This window comes from Pseudorasbora parva, chromosome 16 (assembly GCF_024679245.1).
Source record: "Pseudorasbora parva isolate DD20220531a chromosome 16, ASM2467924v1, whole genome shotgun sequence".
Lineage (NCBI taxonomy): Eukaryota > Metazoa > Chordata > Actinopteri > Cypriniformes > Gobionidae > Pseudorasbora > Pseudorasbora parva.
Genome location: NC_090187.1, coordinates 548,798 through 567,571, shown reverse-complemented (window position 1 = coordinate 567,571; position 18,774 = coordinate 548,798). Strand labels below are relative to the sequence as shown.

General features: G+C 45.3%; 3 protein-coding genes across 3 annotated transcripts in view; all 3 read right to left on the bottom strand.

Moving 5' to 3' along the window:
- Window positions 1-733: 733 nt before the first annotated feature.
- Window positions 734-1,428, bottom strand: bncr (bouncer). The gene has a single exon (XM_067419540.1). The coding sequence runs from the start codon at window positions 1,246-1,248 to the stop codon at window positions 802-804; it is 447 nt and encodes a 148-aa protein (XP_067275641.1). The 5' UTR covers window positions 1,249-1,428; the 3' UTR covers window positions 734-801.
- A 2,086-nt stretch (window positions 1,429-3,514) lies between these two features.
- LOC137043310 (protein Bouncer-like) lies at window positions 3,515-5,417 on the bottom strand. Its single transcript, XM_067419541.1, has 2 exons — window positions 5,388-5,417; window positions 3,515-4,127 (listed from the first exon to the last, which is right to left on the bottom strand). Exons 1-2 carry the CDS (start codon window positions 5,402-5,404, stop codon window positions 3,785-3,787), a joined length of 360 nt encoding a protein of 119 aa, XP_067275642.1. The 5' UTR covers window positions 5,405-5,417; the 3' UTR covers window positions 3,515-3,784.
- Window positions 5,418-9,987: 4,570 nt separating this feature from the next.
- The window catches only part of ppfia1 (PTPRF interacting protein alpha 1), a 65,027-nt gene continuing 56,240 nt past the window's right edge, over window positions 9,988-18,774 (bottom strand). The window contains 3 exon segments of the mRNA XM_067420177.1: window positions 9,988-11,267; window positions 13,752-13,811; window positions 16,978-17,143. Of these exon segments, the coding sequence (XP_067276278.1) occupies window positions 13,762-13,811; window positions 16,978-17,143 (216 nt within the window). The 3' untranslated portion in view covers window positions 9,988-11,267; window positions 13,752-13,761.

Genomic DNA, 18,774 nt, shown 5'->3' with positions numbered 1-18,774 from the left:
GGGTGTGTGTGAAAGCGCTCATATTACGGTATTTCACTGGCAGTGTGAATGGACCAAATCTAGCGGCCCGGGAACAAATGCCGGGTCACATTATCCGCGTGTTTGCCGGAATCGCAGTGGGAAAGGGGCTATAAAGATTCCGTTTACTCAAAACGAATAAAATCTGTCAAATGCCGCCAATAATTAGATGTTAAAGAAAACTAATATTAAGCTATCTTTTGAAAAATTTACCAATTTGCTTCCGACCTTTGATTCAGTTTAACCATCAGCAAAAACACGAGATTTTTTTGGAGGGGTTTTGTAAAACTTTTTTCTGCGCCATCTATTATTATAAACATGTGAATTTGTATTTTTACCTCAGCCTGAGGCTTATTTTAATTTTATGTAGAGGTCTTTACATTTGCATAAAAATATAACTTTGATATTTAAAAAATAAATAAATAAAATAAATAAAAAATAAATAAAAAAACACACCCAGGTGAGAAATAGTAACACAGAGGTAACGCAATGCATTACTTTTCTAAGCAACTTCCCCAACACTGGCTGCTAGTGGACATGTGCAGTTACACACCGCTGATAGAAGATCCGAGTATCAAGATAAAGTGTCATCAGAATATATTTCAACATCTACGGCTGGGGAAACCGCAGGGCATGAGCCTAGAGTAAGACTAACACAGTATTGATCATCGCTGATTAAAGTGACCCTCACCGAGTCCATGAATGAGACACACCCTTAACAGAACGCATTTAATGAAGCTCAGCTAAAAGTGAACACTTAAAAGACATCAGCTTTATAAAGTCTCAGTAGCAGATGAGTGCGGTCCAGCCCACAGCAAACACACTCACAGCAATAGCAGTCCCCGTGAGCGCGCTGCGCGGGCTCGCGTTACAGTAGTTGCGTCCGCAGCACGAGTACGTGAAGGTGACGTTGTTCTTGCGGACCACGGCGGTCTTGGGTCGCGCGCAGTCGCTCAAGCCCATGCATCCTTTGGAGAGGAACAGGTGCGCGTGCCCGAAGCGCCCGTCCCCGGTGAAGCAGAGCTCGCGCGCCGCGCACTCGGACAGCACGTGCTTACACGTCTTGTTGACAGACGTCGGCGCGCAGAAATAACACACGAGTTTCCCGCAGAGCACGCCAGGCTGAAGGCTCACCAGGACCACAACCAGAACCAGACTGGAGCGCCACGGAAGACCAGCTTTAGCCTGCATTCTGGCCCACACACACACCTGTGCACACCGCGCGTGCATGTGTGTTAAATACACTCCAGGACAGGTGTGAGCCCTAATTACCCTAATCACTGCACAGAACCAATCAGCTCACGTGATGATGCACCTCCAGTACCAATCAGCTCTTCACAAGACATTATGATTTCTTCTAAATGTGTGCAAACTCAAATATAATGTTTTGTGAACGTGCAATCGGAGGGCTCGGTTTAATGAACCGGATCTTCTCGAACGGCTCGGCTCAATGAACCGGATCTTCTCGGACGGTTTGGCTCAATGAACCGGATCTTTATCGGAGGGCTCGGCTCAATGAACCGGATCTTCTCGGACGGCTCGGCTCAATGAACCGGATCTTCTCCGAGGGCTCGGCTCAATGAATTGTGTAATCTGTAATCCCATGGTTTACCCATGTTGTGCCTGTATAGCTCTTTAATAAATGAATGTATGTAGAGTAGATTTCCTTAAATGTGAAATTTTAAAACATTAATACCATGTATCCTTACATTTTAACTTTATTATACTTATATAAGCACATACAAGTGAATATTAATAATTGGAGCAACTATATGGGCGGCAGTGGTTCATGTAGGTTGTCTACAAACCGAAAGGTTGGTGGTTCGATCCCCGGTTCCACCTGACCAAGTGTCGAGGTGTCCATGAGCAAGACACCGAACCCCAAACCGCTCCCGACGAGCTGATGGCGCCTGACATGGCTGACACCGCCGTCGGTGTGTGAATGAGTGTATGGATGGGTGAATGTGAGGCAAAATGTGAAGCGCTTTGGATGGCCATAGGGTCTGTTAAAAGCGCTATATCAATGCAGTCTATTTATACTTTAACCCAAGAAGAGTAGTGCTTAAGAAAAGGCACATTTATGTATTTCCCCTTATATGTACAGTAGGCTATATATGAATTGATACTGATCGAAATCGATAAATTTAGTAAAGTTGCATTTTGCATTCCACAAAAATCAATGATCAAGAGTATTTTGTCTGTTAATTATGACATTTAACCAATATTTGAGATGTGTGAACTATTTGACTGGAATGGTATTAGAAATAAACAATGTAAAAAAAGACTAAAATGTTTGAACTAAAAGAGATCTGTGAATGACTCAAACTAACAACGACATTTAGCACAAGACTAAGACAAAACAAAAGATGAACACTACATGAGAGCCACGGTTACTATATAATAACAGGGGGATGATGATGTCACTGATCACACACACACACACACACACACACACGATTTCTCTGGATGTAAACATTCTTGGAAACATTTGGCATAATGCACACAAGCCAAAAATATATATAACACCGTCTTAAAATCTTACATTGTGCCTTTAAATGTGGAATGTTTGGAGCGATGTCCACGGTCTCCGACAGCTTTACGCGAGTTTAGGGATAAACCGTGCCGCAGATCCTGTGGGAATCTGTCAGAACAGGAACATACTCAGGGCAAAACCTGGACAGAGGCTGGTGTGAGTTAAACAGATCCAGTATTCCACTTACTGAACACACGAACCAGGAACGGTGAGCATTAAACCCAAGACACTGAGACGAATGAACCCGTCTCGAGTGAGACCCAGAGGTTTCTAATATTCGGCTCTAATCTGACCTCTGACCTGTGCGGTGTCCAGAATAATAATCCTCCGCTGTGTGTTAATAGGCCAGAGGAGAACTGAGTCTGGTTTCTCTAAGGTTTATTTTTCTCCATCATGCCCTGATGGAGTTTCGGTTCCTTTGGTCGCCTTTGGCTTGGCTTGCTCAGTTGGGGACACTAACATTATGATCAGAGTTATTCAACTAAATATACAAATAACATTAATGAATTAGGTCTTACTTAATTCTATAAACTCTAATACTGATCTGCCCACATTGTCTCTCTCTGATAAATTAAAATAAGCTGATAACATCACTGTTTACTCCAGAACGACTGTACAGCCCAATCTAATTCTGCTGCAGTATTGTCCTGTTTAACACTGTGAATATGTATGAGTGTGTTTTAAGTACAATTACAAAGCAATTCATTGGTTTTGTTTAACTCTGAAACAATTTTCGAGTTGCATTGTTGTAAAAATAGCTACGGGTAACGCCAGCTGATGGCCGAGTGCAACCATTCTACGTCATCAACCTAGAACGCAAACAAAATGGCGCCGCCCATGGTCCAAATATAAAATAGATTTTTTAAATAACGTAGATCTTTCATGGGTTTTCTACTACATATTTCAGTAAGAGACATCATTTATGTTATATTAAGCCTTGTAAGTCTCAACACCAGGGGATCGCTTTAACAGTATGAAGCTGCTTTGAAAAGATCTGCATTGTAAAAGCGCAAAATTAATAAAGATGACTGATTGATAATGGACTCAAACACGCTTTATTTGTAGCCGGTTCATCAGATCTCTGACTGTAAACCAGCGGATAAAGGCAGTCCGATCCAGCCCGTCTGCAAATAATAAAAATCGCCATGTTTCTTCACGCAACATTTGCTGGTGTCACGTGCTCACACACACACACACACACGCACACACACGCACACACACGCACACACACGGTCAGGCAGTTTTTGAGGTGAGGTCAGCATTGCAGAGATCGCCAGAGCAGCAGGTGTAGTGGATCTCGCAGCGGGATCCCTTCAGTGTGACGGTCCGGTTGGAGCCGCACTGCCCCGGGGACGCGCAGCCCTGAGCCGCCCGAACCGCCACCGGGCCGTAGCGCCGCCAGCCGGTGAAGCAGAGCTCCCGCGGCCCGCACTCAGAGGTCATGTTGGTGCAGCGGCGGCCTCTGGCCTGCAGGGGGCAGTAATAACACAGCAGGACCTCAGGGCCGGCCGACAGGACACACACACCCGCGAGACACAGCGCGCACGCGCACAGGAGAGTCTGGAGGACGCCCGACCTGCAGAGGTGCACAAATACACAACTCTATTACTGGAGTAACAGCACTGCTGGTCAAATATTACTCCGTTACGAGTGGAAGTTGTAAAAACTGATTTTTACTGCAGTAAAAGTACAGAAGTATTTGTTTTCAAAAGTACTTCAGTATCAAAAGTAAATGTCCTTCTTTATGTCGCCGCATTATTGTATTATAGTTGTATAAATGCACATTATGCCATCATGGTTTAAGCCAGTCAGTGACGCTCCATCTGACACACTAGCAGACGACTAACTTAAACTCATTTAAATACTTGTAGAAAAGTTACAAAGCTGCTGTCACTTTAAGGCCGAATGCACGGATCCAATACACTGATACACATCTGATATTCTCACACTGTTCACCTTCACTGAAGACAGAATCAACTTTGTTTATGTGAATCCTCCACTAAATGAGCATTTGGACATCCGTCTTCTTCCGTCATTTTGCTCTAAACTATAAATCAGTGTTTAATAAATGCTGTGAAATCATTGAACTTCACGAGACTCTACAAGAGTGATTCCTGAAAGGCTTTCTGCAAAAACCCAAACACCTTTTAAAGAAGAAAAAAATCATCACTGACTTTCAAAGCTGCGACAGAAACGACTTTCCACTTCGAGGACCTTGATAGAAATGTAGTGGAGTAAAGAGGACGATATTTGTCTTTCAGATGGAGTGAAGTTAAAGTCAGAAGATTACAGAAGAAATAATACTCCAGTAAAGCACAGAGACTCAAACAGTGAACTTCAGTACAGGACTCGAGGAAATGTGAGTTACTGTCCTCACACACACACACACACACACACACACACACACACACACACACACACACACACACACACACACAGAAAAGGAGGAGTGGGACACGGATGGAGGGAGGCGAATGGCTATTTGAAGTGATTGTGCCGTATCGAGAGAATCGCTTCACAAACAAGAACAAATGTGGGCGGGGCTTGATCGTGTCTGTTCGGATCTGATTGGCTGGCTGTGGTTTGCTATTGGCTGATCTCCTGTGAGTGACAGGTGGCCCCGCCCTCATCATCAGAGAACAGATGAAGTTATTCTGACTTAAAATGATTAACACAATAATGACGAGCAGCCATAAATCAGTTTCAATATTCCATAAAACAACATTTTAAAATGAGAGCTGTGAGCTGAATAACTAAAGCGCAGGAGTCGTTCACTGAAGAAATGCTGCAGAAGCGCAAACTGAAGTGTTGATTAATATCTGAGCCTAATATTCACCTGATGTGTGTGTTCATGGCCGCCGATCGAACAGCACTACTGACGCTCCAGTTTATAATCAATCACTCTATCTATCAATCCCTCACTCATCAGCTGAGGGCTGTTAACTCATTAATGCTCTCTCGGGTCATCCTCATGTTTGCAGTTTGAATAGAAAGTGAGTTTATGTGATGAATAATCAGGAATAATAAGATGAAGGCCCGGTCAGCACGTGTATGTGGGGTCCACGTGGATTAATGCTGCCTTCAGGTGCTCTCGGAGTGATCGATAATAAGAGTTTCCGAGGGAAAAATTACACATGAACGCCCTTCCTACTGACACTTGAATGCAATCATTTAGAAGTGGGACTTATCAAATTTCCGATGGCATGTGAAGGCATCATTACCATGGGTTACAGAGGGGGCATGGGCTCAGAATGGGCATCTTATCTGGGGTCCACATGGGCGAACCCAGCTGGGCTCCTCATGCGCCTCCTCACCCTTAGGTGGGGATAAATGAGTAAATGGGTTGAAGATGGGCTACTCGGTGGGCTAACTCATTCACAGCCAAGACCAGTGCAAACACAGTCAATTCCAAAGGTTGATTACATGGGTAGATAGCACACAAATATCACCTCTGAAATAAATTTGTATTATTTTGACACTTAAACACAATGTGACTTCAATCTAATCAAAGTCTTAAAATGGCAGCACAGTTGCCATTTTACCAAATGTTCTGCCATATACTGGTAACAGGCATCAAAAGCAGAGAAAAACACAAAAGAAGAAGTTTATTTTGTGATCACAGATCAGCGCCATACAGAGACCATTTGAGCTTTTCTAATAAATGTTGTCCCAGAATAACTGGTTTCCACTGAGCATTGAGATCTGAGGAGCTTTATCCTCTCCTCACTCAGCTGCCTGTGCTTTAGTGCGAATTCAAATAACAAATGCACAAAAGATATCCAATATAGTGACACTCTAGAGCAGTGGTGTCTCCTCATCTACCACTCCTGATTCATCAGCTCTGAGGAGAGACCGCTAGAACCACACCGGTGTGTCTGAGGAGAGACCGCTAGAACCACACCGGTGTGTCTGAGGAGAGACCGCTAGAACCACACCGGTGTGTCTGAGGAGAGACCGCTAGAACCACACCGGTGTGTCTGAGGAGAGACCGCTAGAACCACACCGGTGTGTCTGAGGAGAGACCGCTAGAACCACACCGGTGTGTCTGAGGAGAGACCGCTAGAACCACACCGGTGTGTCTGAGGAGAGACCGCTAGAACCACACCGGTGTGTCTGAGGAGAGACCGCTAGAACCACACCGGTGTGTCTGAGGAGAGACCGCTAGAACCACACCGGTGTGTCTGAGGAGAGACCGCTAGAACCACACCGGTGTGTCTGAGGAGAGACCGCTAGAACCACACCGGTGTGTCTGAGGAGGGACCGCTAGAACCACACCGGTGTGTCTGAGGAGAGACCGCTAGAACCACACCGGTGTGTCTGAGGAGAGACCGCTAGAACCACACCGGTGTGTCTGAGGAGAGACCGCTAGAACCACACCGGTGTGTCTGAGGAGAGACCGCTAGAACCACACCGGTGTGTCTGAGGAGAGACCGCTAGAACCACACCGGTGTGTCTGAGGAGAGACCGCTAGAACCACACCGGTGTGTCTGAGGAGAGACCGCTAGAACCACACCGGTGTGTCTGAGGAGAGACCGCTAGAACCACACCGGTGTGTCTGAGGAGAGACCGCTAGAACCACACCGGTGTGTCTGAGGAGAGACCGCTAGAACCACACCGGTGTGTCTGAGGAGAGACCGCTAGAACCACACCGGTGTGTCTGAGGAGAGACCGCTAGAACCACACCGGTGTGTCTGAGGAGAGACCGCTAGAACCACACCGGTGTGTCTGAGGAGGGACCGCTAGAACCACACCGGTGTGTCTGAGGAGAGACCGCTAGAACCACACCGGTGTGTCTGAGGAGGGACCGCTAGAACCACACCGGTGTGTCTGAGGAGAGACCGCTAGAACCACACCGGTGTGTCTGAGGAGAGACCGCTAGAACCACACCGGTGTGTCTGAGGAGAGACCGCTAGAACCACACCGGTGTGTCTGAGGAGGGACACAGACAGAATGAGCCGAGCTGGGGTGCCTATAGGACCGGTCTGAAAGCCACTGCTGTAGAGGACTGGTCCAAATCACTTCAGAAGGAAATACTGAGTGCTTATTAGCAGGTGACACCAGGATCTTCACTTTATAATTAATTATATAAGTTTGTATGTCTCCTTCATCTATCACACCTGATTCAACTCATCAGCTCATTAGTAGAGGCTGCAAAACCTGTGTGTGTCAGATATAGAGACATACAACATCATCAAGGCAGGTTTGAAACCATAACCAACATATCTGCTTGTGATTCTTATTAAGTGGGGTCATTTTTTTAGGATTCTTTAACTGAAGTCTCAGAGATCCTGACACCTTGGACTTCTGGAGACTTAAGGGTTTCTGATGCTTTCACACGTAATTATTCATCTTGTATGTCTAAATGATTTGGCAGTGTGTCGTTTCTTCGCCATCGGTGTTTGTCTGAGCACTTCATCTAGATCAGTGTGGTGTGCGGTACCAAAGGCTTTAACTGGGAAACGGGGAATATAAAAAGTGGCCCAATGGTTGATTTATTAGTTTGTTCTTCTTCAACGGGCCGTTTGGAGTGAGCGGCACATTGTCTTTGGTTTGTTTGTGAAATACATTATCTTCGACTGTACTTTTGTATTATAAAGTTGTAAATGCAGTAAGTCTTTTTCAAATTATTCCAAATAAACCTTGCTTAATAAACTAAAGCATGAACTACTGGTTTCTGTTCATTGAATACCTTTAACACTTAGTTAGTGTATTTAGGGGTTTAGTATAAGATAACCCAAACTGAAAATATGGCAGCCCATATATCTCTGTATACCTGTTGTGGCCCATAAGAGCCTTTACATAACACCTATCTGGGTCCGTCATCAACCCATCTGGCGGACCCGTGTAGGCCCCCAATGGGTGCGACCTGAGTTAGTCATGTGGGCCCGGTGTGAGCCCACCAGGAGACCCGTCATCAACCCATCCGGCTAACCCATGGAAAACTGAGGACAGAATGAGCTGGGTCCCAGATCTCAGCGCGTGTGCTTCCCCTCTGGGCCCCACATGGGTGTGTCGGCTGGGGACTCGCATTCACATCGTTAAAAAGCAAACACACACAGATCTTAAATCTGATGAATCTGCTTATTAAAGAGCTCTGTGTGATGAACAGGCTAACAATAACACTCATGATTATACCTCATGTCAGGATGAAGGGATTATTTTCATGAGTTTCGTCTGAATTTGAAGTGGTTGGAAATCAGTGTGTGTGGATCTGTTCAGTCTGAAGCTCCTCAGTCAGAAAACATTCATTTCTTCTCCAAACACATTATGTGTCTTGCAATCTATGAATGAAACAGGACGATTTCCCACCCGTTCGACTTCATGAGTGGTTGTGGATGTGCTTGATGCTTTCACCGGAAGATTTGGAGTCTAAAAAATTAATAAATTAACAAACAAAAAACACGGACGCATTATTCACAATAAGATCTATAACATGCATTTGGAAAATATGTGTTAAATCTGTGTTTGGAGTGCCTCTGTGTGTGTGTGTGTGTTAGAACAGATTCTCTTCTATATTTCTCCTTCTCTTTTGCATCATCTGGAGATTATATTAAGTGAGTCAGACACAACATAACGCTTATTATCTGAGTCCTTCACTGAAAGATGCTGATTATTAATAACATGAATATTTCTACAAACATCTGACTCTCAATGAGTTTATTAAATCAACACATGATTTCATCACAAACGTGTTGTTTCAGTATGATTATATCATAACCGTCTCGTCATCTTTGTGGAAGTTTTAGCACAATGTGCATTAAATAAACCAGTGGGCAGAAATAGGAGTAATATATTTTATTTAAAGACGCCCGCCTCGACACACACATGAGCTTCCCATTGTTAACCCGTGGGGTTTAATCTGGAGTCAGCCCACCCTCTCTAACAGCTCCAGCTCTTCTGGGAAGGCTTTCCTCAAGGTTTAGGAGTGTGTTTATGGGGATTTTTGCCCATTCTTCTAGAAGCTCATTTGTGAGGTCAGGCACTGATGTTGGACGAGAAGGCCTGGCGACGGCCAAACCCAGACTCGTCCATGGGATTGTCAGACTGAAGCGTGATTGGTCGCTCAGAGAACACGTCTCACTGCTCTAGAGTCCAGTGGCGGCTGCTTTACTCCACTGCATCCCACGCTTTGCATTGCTCTTGGTGATGTAAGGCTTGGATGAGCTGCTCGGCCATGGAAACCCATTCCATGAAGCTCTCTCCGCTGTTCTTGAGCTCATCTGAAGGCCACAGAAGTCTGGAGGTCTGGAGCTGTTGGAGACTTCTGCGCACTGTGACCCTCAGCATGCGCTGACCCCGCTCTGGGATTTAGCGTGGCCTATCACTGTCCAAGGGGCAGGAAATAATAAATAAAAGGGTCTGAGGGGAACACCAGCAGTAACATGAGACCACTCATGAGATTTTGATAAAACAAAGCCAGGATTCAGGAAAAGTCATCTGTTCATAAAGACTTATTTTTATTGGCAGTGGAAAATAAGTTTCAGTTTCAGTATTTTATTGAAATGAAAGAAATAAATAATACTGTGATAAAAATAGTTCATAAGTACTTAGACTGTACATTATTCTATTACAGGACCAGAAGATTTATTTAAATAAAGATCAATAAAAAGATAGTAACATGACTTTAATTGTACACAAGTGACTAAAGAATGTAAAATTACAAAATCAAGAAGACTGGGATATGATTCCAGCCGACACCTCTGATATCATCCAAAAGGTCCTAATAAAGGCGGATACACACGATATCAAAACGGGCAAAAACCCGGAAAACACACGGATTGGGCTACAAACGTAAGGCTTGATTACAGTGGAGAGAGCGCAGGGTTACAGCGGAGAGAGAGAGAGAGAGAGAGAGAGAGAGAGAGGGAGAGGGAGAGAGAGAGAGAGAGAGAGAGAGAGAGAGAGAGAGAGAGAGGCCACTGGAGGATTGGTCCATCTGAGAATCACACACACACACGCACACATGCACGCACACCCACTCACGCACACACTCGCTCTCTCACACACACGATTGCACACACACACAAGCACTTACGCACGCACACACTCTCTCACACACACGCACGCACGCACACACTCATACACGCACGCACACTCACGCTCACGCTCACACTCTCACACACGCACAGACACGCACTGGGAATGGATACAGTGACTGAGCCAGCGATGCGAGAGAATCCTGGCATTAATATCATCTGTAGAAAGATTCGAAATAGCCCTCATAATATTACAAAGTATGGCTTATCCAAGGGTCTGCTTTTGGTATCACAGGATATAAAACACGTACCGACCCGATATTCACACAATGCCACAACGCGGCGCTTTCTCAGAATCAGGGACAGAGGAGAAGATTAAGAGTTAAGATCAAACACACACAGCACTTTTAGCTTGAAGAGTTAAAACTAAATCAATAAGTAGCCGATACGATAAAAATACGATAAAAATGAGATTATGCCTACAGACGTAAATGTACAAACTCTGGACTCGTGATACAAACATTATATCTAGAAGAGTTGAACTGGATTAGGACGCGTGGATTAAAAGTGACAAAATAAATCAAGCAGAAGTGGATATGAAACACTGGATTAGTGAGGCGTCCCTCTGCAGGAATACAGCGAGGATAAACCCGCAGGACGAGAGTGTGTGACGGGGAACAACCCGAAGGAATGCAGTGGGACTCCAGCCTGACGGGACTCACACTCGACAGCTGCGGCACCTGAGGAGGAGACAACCACATCATCATTCACACACACACACACACGATCGGGACTCACACACACACACACACACACACACACACACACACACACACGTGATCGGGACTCAAACACACACACACACACACACACGATCGGGACTCAAACACACGCGCGATCTGGATTCAAACACACGCGCCATCGGCACTCAAACACACTCGCGCCATCGGGACTCAAACACTCGCGCCATCGGGACTCAAACACTCGCGCCATCGGGACTCAAACACTCGCGCCATCGGGACTCAAACACTCGCGCCATCGGGACTCAAACACTCGCGCCATCGGGACTCAAACACTCGCGCCATCGGGACTCAAACACTCGCGCCATCGGGACTCAAACACTCGCGCCATCGGGACTCAAACACTCGCGCCATCGGGACTCAAACACTCGCGCCATCGGGACTCAAACACTCGCGCCATCGGGACTCAAACACTCGCGCCATCGGGACTCAAACACTCGCGCCATCGGGACTCAAACACTCGCGCCATCGGGACTCAAACACTCGCGCCATCGGGACTCAAACACTCGCGCCATCGGGACTCAAACACTCGCGCCATCGGGACTCAAACACTCGCGCGATGGGGACTCAAACACTCGCGCGATGGGGACTCAAACACTCGCGCGATGGGGACTCAAACACTCGCGCGATCGGGACTCAAACACTCGCGCGATCGGGACTCAAACACTCGCGCGATCGGGACTCAAACACTCGCGCGATCGGGACTCAAACACTCGCGCGATGGGGACTCAAACACTCGCGCGATCGGGACTCAAACACTCGCGCGATCGGGACTCAAACACTCGCGCGATCGGGACTCAAACACTCGCGCGATCGGGACTCAAACACTCGCGCGATCGGGACTCAAACACTCGCGCGATCGGGACTCAAACACTCGCGCGATCGGGACTCAAACACTCGCGCGATCGGGACTCAAACACTCGCGCGATCGGGACTCAAACACTCGCGCGATCGGGACTCAAACACTCGCGCGATCGGGACTCAAACACTCGCGCGATCGGGACTCAAACACTCGCGCGATCGGGACTCAAACACTCGCGCGATCGGGACTCAAACACTCGCGCGATCGGGACTCAAACACTCGCGCGATCGGGACTCAAACACTCGCGCGATCGGGACTCAAACACTCGCGCGATCGGGACTCAAACACTCGCGCGATCGGGACTCAAACACTCGCGCGATCGGGACTCAAACACTCGCGCGATCGGGACTCAAACACTCGCGCGATCGGGACTCAAACACTCGCGCGATCGGGACTCAAACACTCGCGCGATCGGGACTCAAACACTCGCGCGATCGGGACTCAAACACTCGCGCGATCGGGACTCAAACACTCGCGCGATCGGGACTCAAACACTCGCGCGATCGGGACTCAAACACTCGCGCGATCGGGACTCAAACACTCGCGCGATCGGGACTCAAACACTCGCGCGATCGGGACTCAAACACTCGCGCGATCGGGACTCAAACACTCGCGCGATCGGGACTCAAACACTCGCGCGATCGGGACTCAAACACTCGCGCGATCGGGACTCAAACACTCGCGCGATCGGGACTCAAACACTCGCGCGATGGGGACTCAAACACTCGCGCGATCGGGACTCAAACACTCGCGCGATCGGGACTCAAACACTCGCGCGATCGGGACTCAAACACTCGCGCGATCGGGACTCAAACACTCGCGCGATGGGGACTCAAACACTCGCGCCATCGGGACTCAAACACTCGCGCGATCGGGACTCAAACACTCGCGCGATGGGGACTCAAACACTCGCGCGATGGGGACTCAAACACTCGCGCGATGGGGACTCAAACACTCGCGCGATGGGGACTCAAACACTCGCGCGATCGGGACTCAAACACTCGCGCGATCGGGACTCAAACACTCGCGCGATCGGGACTCAAACACTCGCGCGATCGGGACTCAAACACTCGCGCGATCGGGACTCAAACACTCGCGCGATCGGGACTCAAACACTCGCGCGATCGGGACTCAAACACTCGCGCGATGGGGACTCAAACACTCGCGCGATGGGGACTCAAACACTCGCGCGATCGGGACTCAAACACTCGCGCGATCGGGACTCAAACACTCGCGCGATGGGGACTCAAACACTCGCGCGATCGGGACTCAAACACTCACGCGATCGGGACTCAAACACTCACGCGATCGGGACTCAAACACTCACGCGATCGGGACTCAAACAGTCACGCCATCGGGACTCAAACACTCACGCAATCGGGACTCAAACCCTCACGCAATCGGGACTCAAACACTCACGCAATCGGGACTCAAACACGCGTGATCTGGATTCAAACACACACACGATCTGGATTCAAACACACACAATCTGGAGCAAATGGCTGTGATCAGATGCTTTCTGAACGGCTGTTTTCTGTGATTGAGAGCGAGCTCAGGCTCACCTGGTGGAGATCAGCAGGAGTATGTCCTGACCGCACCCGCGTCCAGACGCTGAACTCCGCCTGCAGCCGCCACACACACACACACGCCAACATGTTAAACGCACACATGCGCAGACATAAGCTACACTGCAAAGTCCAGTCCAAAGATGCATTTACTAGAGAAGTGTGACAGGACGGTCTACGCTCCGTTAGGAGTTTCCGATATTATGATTTTAAATTAAAACTGCTTTGTTTGTTATCGGCTCGTCATTCCTGCATTCTATAAAAGACTCGTTCAGAACCGACGTATACACAAGATGCATTTAACGGCATCCGTGCAGATTTAAACAGACCGGTTAAATAGACAGCACTTCCCCGTCTCTGAGTTACGTCTGCTGTTAGCGGTGAGAAACACACACTCCACACACTCTTTTTGGGTTATAAAGTCTCATTTATTTCACATTAGGTCGTCGTCATGACAAATCCTGTCCGATATGAAATTGTGCCCGCAAGGACCCCCAGAGCGATTCTATTGGCTGAAAGGAAATATACTAGGTAATCTGTTCAGAGCCTGATTACAATTCTTACAAAATCGCGTTTTGATTTTTGCTGTTTAAATTGTGTTAAAATACTCTTTAATGTCTTACAAATCATGTTTCATATATTAGTAGTATATAACTGAAGCTATAAGTGCTTATATAAGTTCATAAGATATATAAAAGCATATCTTGTGTGTTATTTTGTGCACCTGTTCAGTATATTGCTGGGGCTTTTTTTATTCTTTATTATTGACATTATAGGTACATTACTGTCATGATTTTGTATTGGTAATTAGTTTATCAGTCAAAATCATTCAGAACATGTTTTTGCTCCCATTATAGCAATCAATTACATATTTCAAATAAATGTTTTGTGTGTGTGTGTGTTTGTGTGTGCGCGTGTGTGTGTGTGTGTGTGTACATAGTATGGCAATGAACTCATAGTTTATTTTTAAACAATTGCTTGTCCAGATCCATGTATAAGAACTTTTGATCAGGCATTAAAACCGCTACCAGCGGACACGATTTCACAGGCGGACAGGATTTGTCGTGACACCGTGAACACCGCAGACGTCCATAATAAGGGCTAGCTGTCTTACGGCGGAGTCATCACCGGCGGCCATCTTCTCACAGGCAGGCTTTCTGTCGGCTCAGTGAACCTGATGTAAGATGAGTGATCTGGACGAACATCAAGACTCTTATCTCGCTGAAACCTTGACGGATTTACAAACGTTATTAACATGGCTACAGATCCGGATGCTTTAACACGATGAAATGCAGCTTTCCGTTCCGATAAACGACTTAATCGTGCAGCTTGTGTATCACGGCTAACTTACGTGCCCGTTATCAAGGCTGAGACCACAATCCAGCTGCTCAATTATATAGCTTTAATGACACCAATAACGATTTATGACAACCAATCTGCTGTCCAGTTAAAATAAACATAGTTTGCATGTTTTTATTTAAAAAAAAAAAACGAATTATTTTATTATAATAGTGATATTCTTATTATGAAATTTTATATATATATATAATAATATAATTTCTCATGTTGCCATTGGGAACACAGTAGCCTATATATTGATTTAACATAAATACCCTTTTTATTGCACCTGTCTGTTCTGTTCAATGTTACTTTCATATTGAAGTCCATGGTTATAATTATTCATAAGTGTGTAGTGTCATAACTGCATCTCTGACGCTTATAACAATCGAAACAGTTTGAAAATCGGTTGAAAATTGAGCAAGTTATGGTTATTTAAAGGGACATGCCCCATTAAAGCACACTGTTACGAGTGAGCGAGCTGCCTGTGACAAGATGGCCGCCAGCTGCGGACGGCGACCTCCATTGGCCAGCAGCGCACGACACATCTAGCCTTTATTATGGATATCTCTGGTGAACACGTTACCATTGCCTTACCGCTGTCTCTTCTTCGTGGTCTGTGTGAGTCTCTCTGGGTTAGCGCGCCCCCTGGTGAGCACCTGATATAAACGCTACTTATGAGGAGTTGAGTTAAAGCTGATCTGTTCTTTATTCTTCGCTACACTTGTGTTATTTTGAAACTGGTAACTTTGTATGTGGTTTAAACTTCTGATTTAGTAAATTGCTATTTTATTAGTATTTTCAGGTAATGTGAATTTGCGTACCCCTAGTGGGAATAGTTAATGGTTTAGTGTATTTGTGTGGCGGAGTCTTTCCTATGTGAAGAAGGCTGATTGGTGTTGATGAAGAAGCAGCCCGAGCCTGCAGAAACCCTCGGTCACCTCGTGCCACGGCTGCTGGAGAGCTGGAAGACGATTTCGTACCCGGTACTGGAGAATGATCCTTTAAACGATTTTTCTATTTTTGTCCGTTTCTTTTGACGCTCATGTCAGTTTTTTTGTTACTTGTTAAGTCATTAGGTGTTGATTTTGTTAAAGTCTTTGGCCTTAATTGGGGAAAATAAACCCCATCTTTAGACAAACCGACTCTTCATTACTGAATGTGCCATAACAGCAGCTCTCAAGGCCATCCTACAATCTGAACATGACATCAGATATCTGTGCTCGTTTTCTGGGGAAAAATATCAAAATAATCTGATTTCTGTTTGGGACGGAAACAAGAACAAGATTTCAATCAGAAATCAGATTATTTCTCTCACCCCATTGGCAGATCATTTTGACTGTTTTGAGCAAAAACTCTCTTCATTTAGATTTTATTTAATAAAACAAGCAAATGTCGTTTCACTGATCTAGTAAATGCTTCTCTATAAGAATTGTTAGATATTTAGACTGAAAACAAGAGCATGTTGTGCAGTGCACACACACACACACGTTTGTTTTTGTGACATATAGGGACATTCCATAGGCGTAATGGTTTTTATACTGTACAAACCGTATTTACTATCCCCTTACACTGCCCCTAAACCTACCCATCACACACACACACACACACACACACACACACACAGCCCCTAAACCTACCCATCACAGGAAACATTCTGCATTTTTACTTTCTCATAAAAACTCCTCCTGTGTGATTTATAAGCCTTTTGTAAAGTGGGGCCATGGGTAATGTCCTCATATTTCACCCTCTCCTGTAATACCTGTGTCATACCCATGGCATTATACACATTTGTGTCCTCATATGTCACAAAAACATGCACACACACACACACACACACACACACACACACACACACAAGCAGAATGTTGGCTCGCTGACGTACCGTCCAGCTGCGGTTTCTTGGCCATGAGTGCGGCGGAGGAATCGCCGGCGCTGACCCGGAAGCTGGCCGGCAGTGTGTCCGAGGCGCTCACACTCATCCCACGCACGTCTTTGGGCCGGAACTTCTTCCTCCAGGACGGAGCGCGCCGGAAGCTCTTATCATCGTCCTGCGGAGGAGCGGCCGTGAAGAAGAGCTCAGATCTGATACAGCAGACTGATGAAACTAACCTAACCTAAACCTAAACTAACCAACCCTAAACTAACCCTAAACCTAACCTAACCCTAAACTAACCTAAACCTAACCTAACCCTAACCCTAAACTAACCTAAACCTAAACTAACCCTAAACCTAAACTAACCCTAAACCTAACCTAAACCTAAACTAACCCTAAACCTAACCTAACCCTAAACTAACCTAAACTAACCTAAACTAACCCTAAACTAACCTAACCCTAAACTAACCTAAACTAACCTAACCCTAAACTAACCTAAACCTAAACTAAACTAACCTAACCCTAAACTAACCTAACCTTAAACTAACCTAAACTAACCCTAAACTAACCTAAACTAACCTAAACTAACCTAAACCTAAACTAACCTAACCCTAAACTAACCTAACCTTAAACTAACCTAAACTAACCCTAAACTAACCTAAACTAACCTAAACTAACCCTAAACTAACCTAACCCTAAACTAACGTAACCCTAAACTAACCTAAACCTAAACTAAACTAACCTAACCCTAAACTAACCTAACCTTAAACTAACCTAAACTAACCCTAAACTAACCTAACCCTAAACTAACCTAAACCTAAACTAACCTAACCTAACCTAAAACTAACCTAACCTAACGGGAGGAGCGGCCGTGAAGAAGAGCTCAGATCTGATACAGCAGACTGATGAAACTAACCTAACCTAACCCTAAACTAACCTAAACCTAAACTAACCTTAACTAACCTAACCTAACCCTAAACTAACCTAAACCTAAACTAACCTTAACTAACCTAACCTGGGGCCTGTACCATGAAGCTGGTTTAGCTGGCTAGCCTGATTTGTTTAAGCTTAGTTTGTGCCAATCCTGGGTTTTAGGTACCATTAAAGGGGTTTGGCTTTTAGCTGTGTTCATCGCCATAGTAACTTATGCTCTACGGCTAACCTGCTCCAGGGCAGGTTATGTTCTGGATTAGAGATCTCAAACTGAAATTGGGCCAATCAGCTGTGAGTAAAGTGACACACCTCTGATGCAGTAAAGCCACTCCCCCTGTTTCTGCTCCAAATTAAAGGTCATTACATAGCAAATGGTTTTAAAGACTAAAGCGTCTTGCTTTTAACAATGCTTATTTATAATAATATTAATTTTGAATGATTTACTTATAATTTATGTAATTATTATACCTTAAATCAATTACACATTTATCATTTTAGTTAATCAATCATTAATAGGCACTTTGTTAAAATTAATACATAAGTCATATAAATAACATCACCTGCATAAAGTCATATGGACAAAGTTTTAAAATCAATAAATAAAAATAGCCTATAAAAAAAAGATGCTCACTGAGCTTAAATGTTTTATTTTCTCTATATCAACTAAACTAACTTCATAACTTTTACTTGCATTGACGTATACAAATTTTTCTTAAAGTTGTCCTCTTTCATAAACAGCTTTTCTTCTTGCTGTGTATTTTTTTTTTTTTTATTCTTAATATTTTTCAATCATGCAATATTCTGCAGAAGAGAGAAATTAATCTCACTGATTGTCTCGCGAGAAGTGAATCTCAGTTCCACAGCGTGTGATTG